At 36.2% G+C, this 16,282-nt stretch overlaps 1 protein-coding gene and 1 long non-coding RNA gene across 4 annotated transcripts in view; one reads left to right on the forward strand and one right to left on the reverse strand.

Moving 5' to 3' along the window:
- LOC138706784 (uncharacterized) lies at positions 1 to 2,774 on the forward strand. Its single transcript, XR_011334072.1, has 2 exons — positions 1 to 179; positions 683 to 2,774. It is a non-coding gene; the product is annotated as an uncharacterized lncRNA (long non-coding RNA).
- Positions 1,757 to 16,282, reverse strand: part of LOC138706781 (ras-related C3 botulinum toxin substrate 1-like) — a 27,666-nt gene continuing 13,140 nt past the window's right edge. For all 3 annotated transcript variants that reach the window (XM_069836469.1, XM_069836471.1, XM_069836470.1), the window contains exon 6: positions 1,757 to 15,309. In XM_069836469.1, the coding sequence (XP_069692570.1) occupies positions 15,232 to 15,309 (78 nt within the window). In that variant the 3' untranslated portion in view covers positions 1,757 to 15,231. The remainder of the gene's footprint in view (positions 15,310 to 16,282) is intronic.

A 16,282-nucleotide genomic window follows, 5' to 3' on the forward strand; every position in this document is an offset into this window, starting at 1 on the left:
GGCAAAGGGGGAAGAAATAGCACATGCGTATAAGCTGCATCTACGGTTCAATTTTCCATGCGCGCACCAGAGGATGGCTCTGCGCGTGGAGCGTACTCGTAAATCATAATCTGGGAAGAATAATGAAAGAATCAAGTTTAAAACGTGCGTTCTCCATGTATTGAAGATGTGTCTACATGGTGCGCCGTCTTCACTACGCATACATATTATTAATTATTGAATATTAAATATCAATCTTGCATGTATTGCTTGAATGCTTAAAGTTGAACCGTGTAGATGCACCTATAGTATTGTCTAGATCTCACATACTTACTTACATACTTGTACTGGCTTTTAAGGAACCCGGAGGTTCATTGCCGCCCTCACATAAGCCCGCCATTGGTCCTTATCCTGAGCAAGATTAATCCATTCTCTATCATCATATCCCACCTCCCTCAAATCCATTTTAATATTATCTTCCCATCTACGTCTCGGCCTCCCTAAACGTCTTTTTCCCTGGCTGGCATGGGTAGAGTAGATCTTGCGTCTCAAACCACTTTAAATAAATTTAAAATTCTACAAAGTACAGTGAAGTATTGACATGTTACAACATACTTTATATCTATTTGTCTATGCTTTATATAATGATTCTAAGGTCACTATACATTTTAGTAATATAGTTACTAAATAATTTTGTTTCTAGGTAATGTGACAGAATGCTGACAAGAGAAGAACGAATAGCCATAGTTTCTGTTCTTCTACGTAAAATGATATATGAACAGGCGTGGGCAGATTTCACTTGTAAATTCAGGAAACCAGGCTAGCTATCAAATACCTGGTCAACACTGGCAGTGTTGTAGTAGACGAAAAACGTCCAGGGAGTCGACCATAATGCAGGACGTGAACACTGTGTGGATGCAGAACATCTTGTTCAGTCATGAAGCAAATTTCACACTATGGTCATGTGAATACACATAACTGTAGGATGTGGGCAGAGAAACAACAAGGAGTGGTAACGGAACACATCCTAAGTAAATGTGGTTGGGGATTAGAGCTGCAACACTATGATCGATCTGTGATGGAGCGTTGACAGCTGTCTAGAAGGTGAGGTAGTCACAATGAAATGTACTGAATTTGTGCCCTACCGTGAAATCAGTACTGCGATATTGTATAAGACCTGTTTATGCATAAATGAGTAGTGACTTTAGAATAACTGTTAACATATTTTATTTAAAAGAAATATAAACTATTGAAAATAGGGTGCGAGGACTTCTGCACTGTTGTCATCTTATAGTGTAGCAGCATGAAGTACATTTAGTTTACTTCCAAACCTCTGACAGTGCTAAAGACGCATTCTGGCAAATCTTTAATAATCAACTGTCAGCAGCTTGAGAACTTAATCCAAGTAGTGGAATTGACCTCTGTCTGGTTACCAACATAGGGACTGTGAAATTAATAGCTAAACAATGGTTTACTATCTCACCTACTGCTCAGGGGCGTATTTTGCGGGCTACCGGCGGTAGCCCAAGGAAATTACAAAAGAAAAAGTTTATAATATAACATAATGTAATAATTTTGTATTATTAGTTTTACCATAGTAATTAAAATTAAAGTAATTGTTAGATATATTTTGTGTAATAATAGGGTCAGCGGTAGCCCAAACCCTTTAACCAGTATACGCCACTGCTACTGCTGCATACTGAAGACAGAAGTGTACAAACTATTCTTCATGAAGAGATTTTACTTGTAGAGAATATAATCAGAGCAATGACACACCTTTTTTTTCAACTATTCTTTTATTTAGAAGATACATTGTAACACAGCAATTATATTGTCAGTAACAAAACAGCCTTGCAGGGAGGCTATTTCACAACATTATACTCACAATGTTCAAATACCATGTAACTGGACTGAAGGCGAAGCAAGCCAAAGAATTTACTATTCTACAAAAAGAGGTTCATTTTCGTATCTTATAAATTCATCATAGGGTTTGGCATCGTAAATTCAACAGATTATATACACAATTTTCCTGAGGTTCCTCAAATCTAACATGAGAAACTGAAGAGAGAGAGAAACACAATTCCTGCAGATCTGCTGCTTCCAGCCGCCACAATGTAATCAATGCGTATTATGACTAGAATTCAATGAAACGTAATGCGGCCAGACTTTGGTCAAATAGCTCTGAAAGCGTTCACACACTCGTTCACACATACACACACACACACACACACACACACACACACTGTATCAGGCATCAATTGAGAACTTGGAGCACAGGCCAGGGGTGCCCAAATAGTGCCATATGTCTGAATGTGATGGTTATGTATGGCAAGATGCACTTTTTGCAGCCTTGTGCAGCTGTAAGTTGAAATGTTATTTATCTCGACCTGGCCCTTCCCTTACTCAAACACATATTGTGCACCCTGGTGTAAGAGAAAAAAACAAGTAGTCACACTGCAGATATAAAATAAGCATCTCCTCATAGCTTATTCATATTTTCTTTTTAGTAATGCTTGCAATGAAAGAGTTCTGCACTATAAATAAGAACGTGCCACAAAAAGTAAACAATTTTAAAATACCAAAATTGTGGCCATGTCTAAGCTAGTAGTGATATGCATTTTCACAGAAGAGAAAATCATGAAAATGTTAAGATAGTCAATCTCTGGGATCAGGCCTCACAAGTTTTCAAATATTAAGTCAGCATACACTTGACGCAGACTATTAACAAACTTGATAAACATAAAATTTACTACCATTAATTTGTTTTAGATATCTCAAGGAATAATGATAATAATTTTTTTTCGACCTAAAAGTGCACCATTAAACTTGCACAAAACCAAAAAAGTGCAGAATTTGAGCACCCTGGATCGCACCCTCAAATCAAGTGGGAGGGTGCAGTCAGCTCTAAATATCTACAATGCTGAGAATAACTCTTTCCAACTGTAGGAGACGAGTATTTAAAATGCTGAAACACAACTGCCCTCCTCGTGATGAGCAGCCTCCTCTGACAAAGCTGAAGTCCAGAACACACCAAGTGAAAAACTGTTTAGTGAGATAGAATGGAATGAACATAAATTTGCAAATGGAGAAGGACATGTAAGAAGTTCGTTTTATTCTGCGATATAGAACAAATACGTGCCTCACAGATGTTTGTCCAATACAGAACTCACGGTATCCTGTGTATGCACTTGTCAGAGAATGGTTTACATCACTTCATTCCGTCTCGATAGTAAGCACAATTCACATCTGTACATGCCTTACAACGAGACACACAGTCTTCTGATTGCAGTTCAATATTTGAAAATGAGATACTGAGCCCACTATCACAACCGATGTCGTTAACAAGGCAAAACTGAAGAGAGCAGCTGTAGCAAGAATGGCAAGTAATCTTCAATGTCTTGACTAACAACTGGTGCTACAGCAACACTCTGGGTATAGTGGGAAGAAATCAAAGACACACAGATGGGGAAAAACACAATTTTATAATGGCAATATCCACGAATTGTGCCTTATTGAATCTGCACCGAATGTGTTCTTGTGCAATGCATACTAACATTCACATAATAATAACATCCTAGAAGTTAGTCAACTAAGTTCTAGATTCAACTATCATACAAAACTGAAAAAGAAAACATCAAAAGCATTCTGTTAAATGAATGAGTACAAAGAGCCCACTACAATTACATTAAAAGAAAGTACATATATACACGTGCTGCTTCCTACTGGTGTGCTACGTGACTACAAGGCTATGGTGCAGTGCGCAGTACATTTGTGATGGTATCCAATGAATATCTGCACCTTTGTCCAGAGTATGATTCTTGTCCAGAAAGGCATTCTACTCCACAATAATGTAACGTCATGCACTGGACACACAGGCGAATGCAATTGGGAAATTCAAGAATATTCTCCTAATTACAAAATGTATGCAGGTAGTTCTCTAATAATCCATGTCTATTAGTTGATATGTCGATGATGCCAACGATGATAATAATAATAATAATAATAATAACAATAATAATAATAATAATAACAACAGGATTTAAATGAAGTAGTACTTGGTAAAATCTCTCCATAAAATAATCCAGCATCCTGGTAAGCAAGGTATCTATACATATTTAGATGCAAAATGCACATTACATGTAACTTGCAGGAATATATGCACAAATGGTGTTGCTTGATAATTTTGCCTTTGTCAGTAATATCTTATGCATATTTTCTATACAAAAAGTGCATACTCTTAGTGACATTTTCCTTTCTAAACATCACATCAACCATGCAAAGAGCATTCTATGTCAGATTTGACAACCACGTTTTCTATAATTTAGAACATTTTCAGCAACAAAATAAGGTAACTCCACTGTCATGATGCCTATTCAAATGTACTTGTATTAAAGGGCACATTGATCCAACAAATTACAAATCATGTTTATCGTTTGTCCTCAAAACAATAATTAAGAAAATCATCCAACAAGAAATACATGAAAAGTTAATGCATGAGCGTGTAAATAAACAATGGAATATTTTATTACACCTGTCACACTTTTCCGATTACACATATATGGAACGTGATTGTTTATGCCTCAAGAACTGTAAAAATTCAACAGCTACTGGGAAGCAAGAAGGCAAATGGAAGAACTCCAATACGTCGAGCATTACCAGCCAACTGTACTTGTACTGTATTACCAAGCAACTGGAGAAACAATCTAAAAACCATCCAGAATATGGCATTTGACTGAGAAGTGCTCTTTTTTGAAATAGTGTCAACTGTCTCATATAAAATGTTTCCATGTTTCAGTATCAACATCTGCAGTACAGTATTTGTTCCCCCATGACAGCAGATGTGTATTTCAATCCTCCTCACTGATTATTTAAACTGTGTTAGAGGACAACAATGGTTATTTCTTAGTTCTTAAATGTGAAAAGTTTACATTTCTAAAATATTTTTACACAGGATTATAGATTAAAAGAATGTTGAAATGACTTTGATATGGACACGAACATTTCTGGCACGGTTACCGTGTAACATTTTCTTTAAATAGGGAAGATAACTTCATCGTTAAATCCTGAGCATTAGATACAAATTTTCTTTAATTTTGAGCAGAAATTAAAGCTGATGTATAAAACAATCCAACAAACTGTATATTTTACAAGTTACAAAAATGTCAGACCTGCTAGTTTTGCAACAGCAATAGAAAAGGGATATTTCATTGTTATTAATGTCTGATGTCTGAAGGTGAAGAAACATGAAGTTTTACTGGCATCACTACTATAAATAATTTCAAAGCTGTAAAACCTGCAGAAAAACATTAAAAATGCATACATGTAAATGTAACATTCAATTCTGCAATACTTAATGTATTATACATACACTTCAAAGGAGACAGACAGGAACGCTTCTTGATTTTCTGTAAGTGGGCCTTGGTTCATTCTTATACACAGGCTCGTAAGTACTTTATCACGCTACTAATTACTTTACATATCAACTATTTTATATATTTGTAATGAATATTTGGGCTCTAACAACGAACATCAATGATGTCATGCTTCATGACGTTACTCTGCTCGTCTCTGTGAGTACAAGTGAGCTTGCAACAATACTGGGATTGTACAAATAGATCAAACATACAAAGCCATCTGTATGCAGAAAACTGACGATGCTTGTTGTCTCTGACCCAATCCACCCATTCCACTATCTATCAGTAATGACACGAGTTGTGTAGCAGAGGGTGCCCAGTTAACAGGCCTTCAAAGAACCAAATCTCAAGATCTCTTTTCCACTAAGAAGGTTATTGAAATTACGAATTTTCAAACAAAACTAATTTCTAATAAATGGTAAAAGGACTCAAACACCAGCATGTTACACATGCTTAATGCAAATCACAGCATTATTTTTTTAAATGTGATAAATGTGACACTTGTATGCTGTAGGATTCTTCGGTTGTTGTCAACACCTACAGATGTGATATTTCTTAGTCTACATTGTGAAGAATTCCATTTCCGTAAGGTGGAATTCACTGCCCTTGATGCCAGCCTGTAGCGTACCTCACACAGGAACAGGGTTCTTTAGTTGGAAGTCATAATGTCCAAAAGCGAAAATGCCCAAAAAACTGTATGCCCAAAGGAAAATGTCCTAGATCTAAAAGTAATTGATACAAACAATTTTAATACTTCGGAATATGTATGATGAGACTTTCTTGTGTTAAATTCTAATGTACCTTGTTTACATGTTTCAACCTTTTATGGGTCATCGTCAGAACTGGTCGTTGCTGGTCTTGGTGCCTCTTGTTTTGTTTCCTGAGGATGTATTCGTGTGGTGTAAAGTGGAGTCAAAGAGTGTGTGTGTGTTCTGAAATTGAGTTGTGTGTTGAGAATTTCACTGCGGTGTGTTTTTGTGTGTCTGTATATTTCATATTGTTCTAATGTGTTTAGTTTCTGGCTTTTTGGTTGGATGTGTAGTATTTCCATGTCTGTGTTGATGTCTCTGTAGGTGTGGTTAGCATTTGTGATGTGTTCTGCATATATGGAGGTGTTTTGTAATTTTGTTATGGCTGTGATGTGTTCTTTGTAACGTGTTTGAAATGATCTGCCTGTCTGTCCTAAGTAGAAGTTGTTGCAAGTGTTACATTTGAGTTGTGGTTGTATTTGTTTGTTTGTGTGTTGAGATGTTTTTGTAGAGTGTTATTTGTTCTGTATGCGATGTTGTAATTTAATTTCTTGAATGAGGTTGCAATCTTGTGTGTGTTTTTGTTTTCGTATGTTAGTGTGATGTATTTTTTGTGTTCTTGTGTTTGTGTTGTATTATGTTTTTTGTGATTATGTTTTGTCTTACGTATTATGTTGTCTATTATGTTAGGATTGTATCCGTTTTCTTGTGCTATGTATTTGATTGTGTTTAGCTCTTCGTTGTAATCCTGTTGGCTCATTGGTATGTTGAGTAGTCTGTGTACCATTGTTCGGAATGCAGCTTGTTTGTGTTGTGTGGGGTGGTTGGATGTGTTGTGTATGTGTGTTGTTGTGGGTTTTCTGTATACTTTGAATGTATGTTTGTTGTTTACTTTTGTTATTGTGAACACTAAAACAATATGAAATACACAGACACACAAAAACACACCGCAATGAAATTCTCAACACACAACTCAATTTCAGAACACACACACTGTTTGACTCCACTTTACACCACACGAACACACCCTCACAGGAAACAAAACAAGAGGCACCAAGACCAGCAACGACCAGTTCTGAAGATGACCCATAAAAGGTCGAAACATGTAAACAAAGTATGTTAACATTTAACACAAAGTCTCATCATACATATTCCGAAGTGATACAGTGTTCAAAGTCGTGTAATCAAGATGTATAATTTTAATACACTATTGACGTAAGCAATATCGATTTATTGTTATCCATTTCTACAGTAAATATTTCTCATCATAGCCAAAATTATGCAATCACAAAAAAGTAAACCTCTACTTCAGTATCGGCTGCATGTGTGCAGACAATAACAGGGCAGATGGGTCCTCTATCTCTGTCCAAGACACCAAGGGGCTCACAACAGTTTAGCTTGGAAGACACTGGAAATTTCTGAAAATCAGTCAAAATCGACTCTCTGGACAGAATTTTCCCCAATAAATGAAATAGCAGCTCATGCATTTTATATCGCAGTACAAAAAAACAAATACTGGTGATGTACAGAGAGAGAAATGTAATACTTGCTGTGTAACAAAAGTTTAATGATATAAGAATTATTCTGGATGAAGCTAACTCCCACACGCGTGAGGCAAACACTGTGGATGCAACTATCACAGAAACCTTAAGGGGACTGACACAGTAAGAATCGTAAATTTTTTTATTGTCTCAATCGATAAGAGTACACTTTTCTGTATATGTTTCCAAATTTTCAGATATAAATTCCAATTATTAGCATCAATATTAATTAATTAGGCCTCAAAATAGGATATTTCACAAAAAACTCTGTAAGTTCTCATGATACCTTATGAGTTAAATCAGCAGAGAAAAGTGCATGCGAATCGACATTGGAGGCCAGAAGATGAAGAATGGAAGAACACACTCAGCATGTTGTAACAGGTGCTTTCTAGTGTAGGATGTAAGTACAACTTTAGACTCATTTTCCCAATAATTACATTTTGCCCATTGTGCAACTCAAACCAAGAAATGGATTCGGAACACCTCAAAATCTGTGCTTCAGTGGCTGACCATGATAATATCTTTGAAAAATATTGGAGTGCAAGAGGTCAAATGACTTTATTGTCAAACGCCTGGCATTAGAAAACAACATTTTTCGATACAACAAACCTGATATCTCAAGAACCGTTTGTCTGAGTTCATTCAAATTTTGTACACTTGTCCTTTGTAATAATCTCTAGAGGTTGGACTACAATGGTTAAATTTTAATGAAAAATGAACATTTTTATAATAAAAATACACTAAAAAAGAAACAAAATTTTTAAAATATAAATTTAAAAATCTATAAATTTAGTATAAATTCAGCTCTGATGCTCACTGAGGACAATCTTTACATAAACATCTCAGGAAAAAAATTTGAAATGGCTATCATATTCTCAGTTTAGGTTAAATCATGTTTTTTGTAAGACAATTTTTTTTTTCTTGAAAAATTCAAACTTTCAAACATATCCATGGTTACAAGATGTATTATATTATATCAGACTGAAGCTAAAATCATGTAGAATAAGTCTGCAAGATTGAAGAAAATACATGTAGAGTTTCCATCTTTTGATGAATAATATAAAGGATACAGACTAAAAATAAGGGACAGGTCTGAAAAAACTTAAAAATAGTAATTAGCTGCTGTTTTCCATTAATATTGTACATTTTTATTATTATTATTAATAATAGCAGTAGTAGTAGTGAATTAATTTACTTGCAAGTAAAAATATTCATCATTATTTCAGGTATGATTTAATTCCACAGTCCATCAATAAAGACTAGAGAATCTAATTTTTTCCAGGTGTGTTTTGAGCTGCCTAATTCAGCACAGGCAAAGACGTCTTTCTTACTTGCACTCCGAGTACTCTGACTTCTGGGCTGAAAAGACGGAAATAAACACTGTCCTATCGGTGACGCACTATCAGCCTATGCGTCGATATGAAGACTAAGCTCAGATACCTGCTGTAAGTTGAACTAGGTCAGTCTTCTGGTTTGAATGCTGAGATAACGGAAATTAAAGAAAAAATTGTTGATACTTTACAGGACATCCCGTAAAATAGGCACAGGTGGGAACCCTAAATACATGTGGTGGTAGTCAAGTTATTTAATATTTTGTAAGAAGTGCAACGGCTACTGTACAAAACCTCTTGAATGGATTAGATGTTGGCCAGTCTGGTTCAACTGTGCACACAAATATACTGGAACTATTAGAGGGTCCACACCTGTGGAGTAACGGTCAGCACGTATGGCCACGAACCAGGTGGTCCGGGTTCGATTCCTGGTCGGGGCAAGTTACCTAGTTGAGGTTTTTCCGGGGTTTTCCCTCAACCCAATATGAGCAAATGCTGGATAACTTTTGGTGCTGGACCCCAGACTCATTTCACCGGCATTATCACCATCTCATTCAGACACTAAATAACCTAAGCTGTTGATAAAGCATCGTAAAATAACCTCCAAAAAAATCTATTAGAGGTGAGTACTGTATACTTGGACATAGGGGTCACAGATAGAATACTTATGTTCTCCCATCAAGAAATATAGAACATCTTTGCAGAAGTGATATCCCATTACTGACGGCACCAACCATGTTCATGCAGATGCCAAAGTAAGCTTACTTATTTTTACAGTAAAACACTGATTTTAGGCAGTCTCCACATTTAACATTAAATTTTCATGGTCCCAATAAAATTATTACATATCATTAATGTATTTTTATATTCGATTCAACATTATTCTCTTTGCTGTCAAACCCATATTTTGCATTAGAAAGTGCTCTTAAATAATGTTTTTTTTAAATCTCTTCTATGCAAAATGCATTTCGATTCAACACATCAAACAAAAATTTGTTGAAGATTTAACAACCCGACAACTCTGCTGCCTTGGTACCACGTGCTAATGGTGTGGTCCATCCACGCACAATCACAACTTGAAGCGAGAGTGATTGTTTTCACCATTACATATTACAATGGCCCTGGAAAGAAAAATACTTTCTCTCACGGCAAAAGTTAATTTAATTTAATTTGAGAAATGGGGAAAAAAAACCCAAATGTGATGATATCCGAGATGGAAAGACGACAACTTGATTGGCACCCAACTTCCCCAGTTTTTTGTACAATATTATCCATAATTTACTTATTGTACTTCTTTGCAGGTAAATTCCTTACACAACCCCTATTTAGTGTCCACTCTCATTTAAGATTAATTATTCTGCATCTCCAGAAAAACATTAAATAGAAGAGGTTCTCCTGTAACTGCGAGAAAAACAGAGGACACATATTTTTCAGTATCTACGAAGTGCTCATATCTGTTGCCATAGCTGGATTCTGAAACTGCAAATATGAATGCAGTAAGATGCTCCTTTGTGGTGAGAGGATCTCTCTTTCACTTCTTACAAGCATCAAACAGAAATCTTGACCATGAGCATCCCGAGGTATAAAACTTACAGCATTGCCATTCATCCACTAGATACTTTCTGTTCGGTATGCAATGACATTTCTCAGACCTTATCTACCATGGAACCCTTTTAATCTATAGTGCTACTACAGAGCCCTTGCAATCTATTTTCTTTGTTTTGCTGCTATTATATTATTATTATTATTATTATTATTAGGGCTTGGATGTCTATGACCTATAACTCTGCAAATATGCATGCACGTATGCCCTAAAAATAACAAAATATGACATAAAAACTTGGAAATATGACGCAAAACAAATTAAATACCGTCCAAAAATTATTTATAAAACTTTACTGACCATCTGAAAAATTGTTATAAATATTAACTCCTTGTATTGACCACAGTGGACTGTTTGTTCTCTCTATGAAAATAAAAGGGGGGGGGGAGGGGAATGTCCAACATCTGTCCTAATTATTTTACAGCTATGTTAACAGGATCACTGATTTTTTTATGAATTACTACCTAGCAACACTGGGGTCTTAAGTACCATTAGTTTGGGAGGAGTGAAGGGGATGGGGACAGCAGCAAACTGGCCATATTCCTGACATTAACAACTTAATGCTGGCGAATCCTGTTATCTTCAAACTTCATTTAATCACAAAATATTTCTAAGAAAAGGAAATTCAAAATAAATAACCAAACACATACAAAACATGTGAATATTACTTGGAGAACTGTCAAAACAGTTATAATATGACCAAACATAAATATGACTTGATGCTAAATATGCATTTATATGACCAATAAAAACTGTGTCATCATGTTCAGAAAAACTAGAAACCAGACTAGATTTGCACTAGAAATATGTTTAATTTGACAAAAAAATCATCTTTTAATATAAAATTTATTATATTTATGTTATATCTCAATACTTTTGTTCAGTAAAATGAATATGTTAGTTGGGAGGCTGGACGAAATAAGACCTTTGGGGAGGCCGAGACTTAGATAGAAGAATAATATTAAAATGGATTTCAGTGAGGTGGGATATGATGGTAGAGACTGGATTAATCTTGCTCAGGATAGGGACCGATGGCGGGCTTATGTGAGGGTGGCAATGAATCTGGGTTCCTTAAAAGCCATAAGTAAGTAAGAATGAATATGTTAGTTCTTTCTTTAAGCTTGCATATACTTTTATGGCAGGAAGTTGTGACCTCATTTCTGCTTCTGCAATTTGTCTTTGGTGGACACACATGCAGAATATAAGGTGACAAAAGATAAATATTTTATCTACTTTAGATGTTTAATAATAATAATAATAATAATAATAATAATAGTTTCCACATTATTATAATTATTGGTGATGTTTCATGTTATAATTGATTCATATTTTCGTATACATTTTATGTAAGTGATATCTTCTAAGTATAAAATAAAAGTCAGAAACTATTCAGCACCAGCAGAACCAGCAGGATTTGCTTGTACAGCCCTGGAACACACTTTGAGAAATGCTGATACACTGGACAATATTCTGAAATTAGCTCATGATGTATTCATATGGCATTTCATAGAAACCTTACAAAAGCAGCATGATAATGAAAGTGTGGTGATGCAAATTCGTTCAGGGCACACAAATATCAGACCACCTAGTACCATACCAACCAAACACTGTGGAGGAATACAATAGATATATAGAGAATAAAATAACATAAAAACTTACTTGTGGGCAACTTCTTATAGTCTGAAAATTCAGTAATGACAACAATGAAGATGAACAGTTTGTAAAATGTTAATAGTCTAATCTTCAATTATTAATATTTTATATTTATTACTAAATAAATTGCATTTCAAATACTGGTATGTTTATGTTTAATTCTTCCTTGAATATTTTGATCTTAAACTGTTAAATTAATTCGACATTTTCTTTTGTACCATTTGTTTTGACCTAATGGATTTTTGGACAATATTTTGCTTTCAGACATTTTTTGTTTCTAGGCAATTTCTCTCGGGCATTTTGACCTTAAGCAAGCCACACTATGAATATTTATTACTCTTAAAAAGTCAGACTGGGTTTGGATGTACAAACAGACTCAATGTGTGGTTTCCATCATGCACATTATTATGTCTTTTACACATGCTACTTAACTGCACAGGAGTACAGACCTCATTTAGTACATTTTACACTCAATATTGTCTCCTGCATCACGATGACATCTAACTTTTACGTAAAAAACGTATATAAATAAAATTACTGGTTAAATATTATGACGGTTTTAGACTTTCAAGTGACTGGATCATGAAGAATTGAGATCGATTTATCTTGAGATTTTTGGTCTCAATGCTGCTTACAGTTCCCACCATCCAATCATGCCTGCTCAGTTGACCACGTGATCTATAAGTACTTTCAAAACACTGAACATGACACATTTCTTCACAAATGGATGTTACCATGTTATGCAGGGAAGAGTTTCCATCACTTCCACAACAGCCATGCGGCTTCATATCACATACAGTACATCAGCTGCCATGCACGGTATTTGTGCTATCATTTCTGTCGAAGGTGGACTAGCAAGAAGTAACAAAATGAAGATATGTTTCGATGCGAAATGCTTTTATAGAAGCCTCAACACTACCCGGCACAGGCATGGGAACGAGGAGATCAGTATTACAGCCAATAGAAGCAATGCCACACATTCCCTTCAGTCTCGTTTGCGGCATAGCAGGCAACCAAGTCATCCCAGCATGCTTTTCCTTAGTAAATTTTGCAAGCCACTTAATCAGGCTCATCCTCTATTTACCCCAGCTTTTATATCAGTAGGTCATCAAGCAGCCCCACTTACAAATAAGTAAAATTACGTGACCAAACCCTTTAAGTTTGTTTTGCTTTACTGCAGAAGTGGCATCTGGAGATCCAGCACACCGCACACACACCAGCAGGACGCAGCACTGACTAAGCAATCTGCACATACACACTCACAAAATGATGTTACGTATATAAATAAGTATAAAACATCATCACTATCGTAACTAAAGTTCACTTCTGTTCTGCGCAGTCATGACGAATTGTGTCTACAAGCCCTTCTGTCATGACAAATAAACTTTTTAATGAGATTCTCGATCTGGCAGGATGATCACCTGCCCCCGTGCACACACCCTGGTGCCCGGCCCCACTCCTGGCTTCTGCTCTATCTGCTCATCACATCTTGAAAACATCAGGTTTAGGAGCTACTCACATCAATGAGTAAAACAGAATAATCTATGTACGAAAATCCAAATTAGTTTAAATACTTCGATCAATTAACCTACTGAAGCAGAAATAGAGAGAAGAGAAACGAATTATGATATGAAGTCTTCTTCTTCTTCAAAACTAAAGCTGTACTTCTATATGAACAATGTTGTTGCTGATCCACTCCACTGCACCGTGAAGTATGTGCACTATCAGGTTGCTGTTGCCAACCATATCTTTAGGCTGATACTCCCAAGTCATCGACTTAACGCAAATCTCAAAACAAGAATGATTTATTTATGACTTTAATGAATCTCTTCGAATTTAAAGAAAATACTTTCATGTTGGTCAACTACTGTATCTATAATGCCAGATAGTTGTAGTGACAAACGTACATTTCCATGAAGAATGCGATATTTTCTGCCCATTCACTCAACAGCCTGCTCCACACCCTGTCTGCAACTAAAGCGAACAGTATAATTCAAAGCAATACAGGGTCTAGACGAAAGAACTCCATGATTTTAACATTACATGAGACATTAGACTCAAAATAAAGTATGGCAATAAGGAGAAATGATGCATATCAACTGTCCTCCCACGTGACATTGGTTAAAAAAACAGCCTGCAGCTGGAGGAACAGTATCACGACACGATGCATCATATGGTTGATCAAATTAATTGTTAAACAAAATCAAGACTATTAATTAGTGGATTACACTATTTAAGGAGAGAATGTTTCGAAAGGAAAATCGCCTGGAAGGCTGGGACTATGAGAAGCAAACCTGTCACACTTTGCATTTCCACAGTTGGAAGAACAAGACAGCACCAACCTCTGGACATCACACACACTGATGCAAGGCCACAAAGGGTCCATCCACACACGGTATGCTTCCAGTCATTTAGTGAAATGACCTATCATTTGTTAAATTGTGCACCTATGGAATCCCAGAGTTCTTTAGATGTAACATAACGGAGGCGAATTTGTGTATTAAAAAATAGGGAAACATCCACATGTAGTCAGCGAGAAGTACCGCTCAGACAATACAGCCGGCTCCTTCACCACAATGTTGAGAATGTGTCAGCAGGCTCACACACCCACTAGTTCAGAAGCCGAGAGAAAGAGCGCCGAGTGCACACAGGCCAGTTCATGCAGTGTCAACACTTTGTCATGCTCAGTTGTCAGAAGATCCCATACAAGGTGTGAAGCGCCGAGCACGTCCTAGAGAGCCGACACGTACCAGCCAGCCTCTCAGAGTCGCTACTTCAACACCAGCCGGTAACAATAGGCAAGATCTCCGCAACCCCATGAACATCTTTCAAAATATTAGTAATGTGTAATGTATGGCACAGAAAAATAGGACCTATTGAAACTAAGACCTATGCTGGACTCCATGCAGAGTCCGGCTGCACCGCTCCCTTGACTGTCACTCTGAGGTCCACACAACTGTTCTAAAGCATGCTGCACTTCCTCTGACGTCTCTTCTGAGGTTCGGGCCGCAGGACTGCGCGCACAGCTTCATCGAACACCTGCACAAGGAGCAGCGTCATATCACCTTGCTGCACAGAGATCAAACTTGGCTAAATAACAACAATAGCAGGAATGGAAATTTCAAAGACTGTTCCAGATTATTGAATAGGAGACAAAAGAAACAAGTTAAAGGAACTACATATGTTATAGAGGAACATTATAATCAGTGCTTTTTTTCTGGAAAAAAGTTTACCCGAACTCTATCACTCGATCACATTATACAACAAAAACGTAGGTATAAAATATTAGGCCTACATACCTTATATTACAATAAGTTCCAAACGGAGCTCATCAATTTTAAGTATAACAGGAAATTTTGCGATTTCGAGCTATAGTTTCAGGATCAATAACAGAAGATGACAGCACTAGATTGCATGACTTACTTTTGCACCAACGATAATAATGAGAAAATGTAAACTCTTGGACTCGGCAGTGGCAGCAATTTTAATTTTCAATTTCGCTTATAAAAATATCTCGGAATTTGTAATGGCAAAAAGTTTACAGGAACATGTTCCGGCTGAAAAAAAGCACTGATTATAATACTGAATTATGAATAATTGTGGCAACAGAGAACTTAATTTTGTTCATGTGAGAGTTGAAAATAAGAATCATGTTAGATGTTGAATGTTAAAACACAACAAAGGCGCAGTGTATTGCTCTGATTTAGTTGTAACTAGTCAATTCCTGTCTTATAAGTAAAGAAATAGTTTTCTTAATAAATATAAAACAAATTTCTCAATTTTATTTTCACATTTCCAAGTACACTGCTGACCAGAAAAAAAACTAGACTCTTGATATTTTAGTATTTTCTGCTCAAGAAATTTATAAAGGTTTCACAGAAAAGAAGACCACATTTGCTGTAACGGTAGACTTTGAAGCCGCTTTTGATAATACTCTACACAGATCCATTTTATTACAATCTATGAAACTTGGTATCAAAGGCAGAATGCTAAGATTTCTACATTCTTTTCT

The sequence above is a fragment of the Periplaneta americana genome, chromosome 9 (assembly GCF_040183065.1).
Source record: "Periplaneta americana isolate PAMFEO1 chromosome 9, P.americana_PAMFEO1_priV1, whole genome shotgun sequence".
Taxonomy (NCBI): Eukaryota; Metazoa; Arthropoda; class Insecta; order Blattodea; family Blattidae; genus Periplaneta; species Periplaneta americana.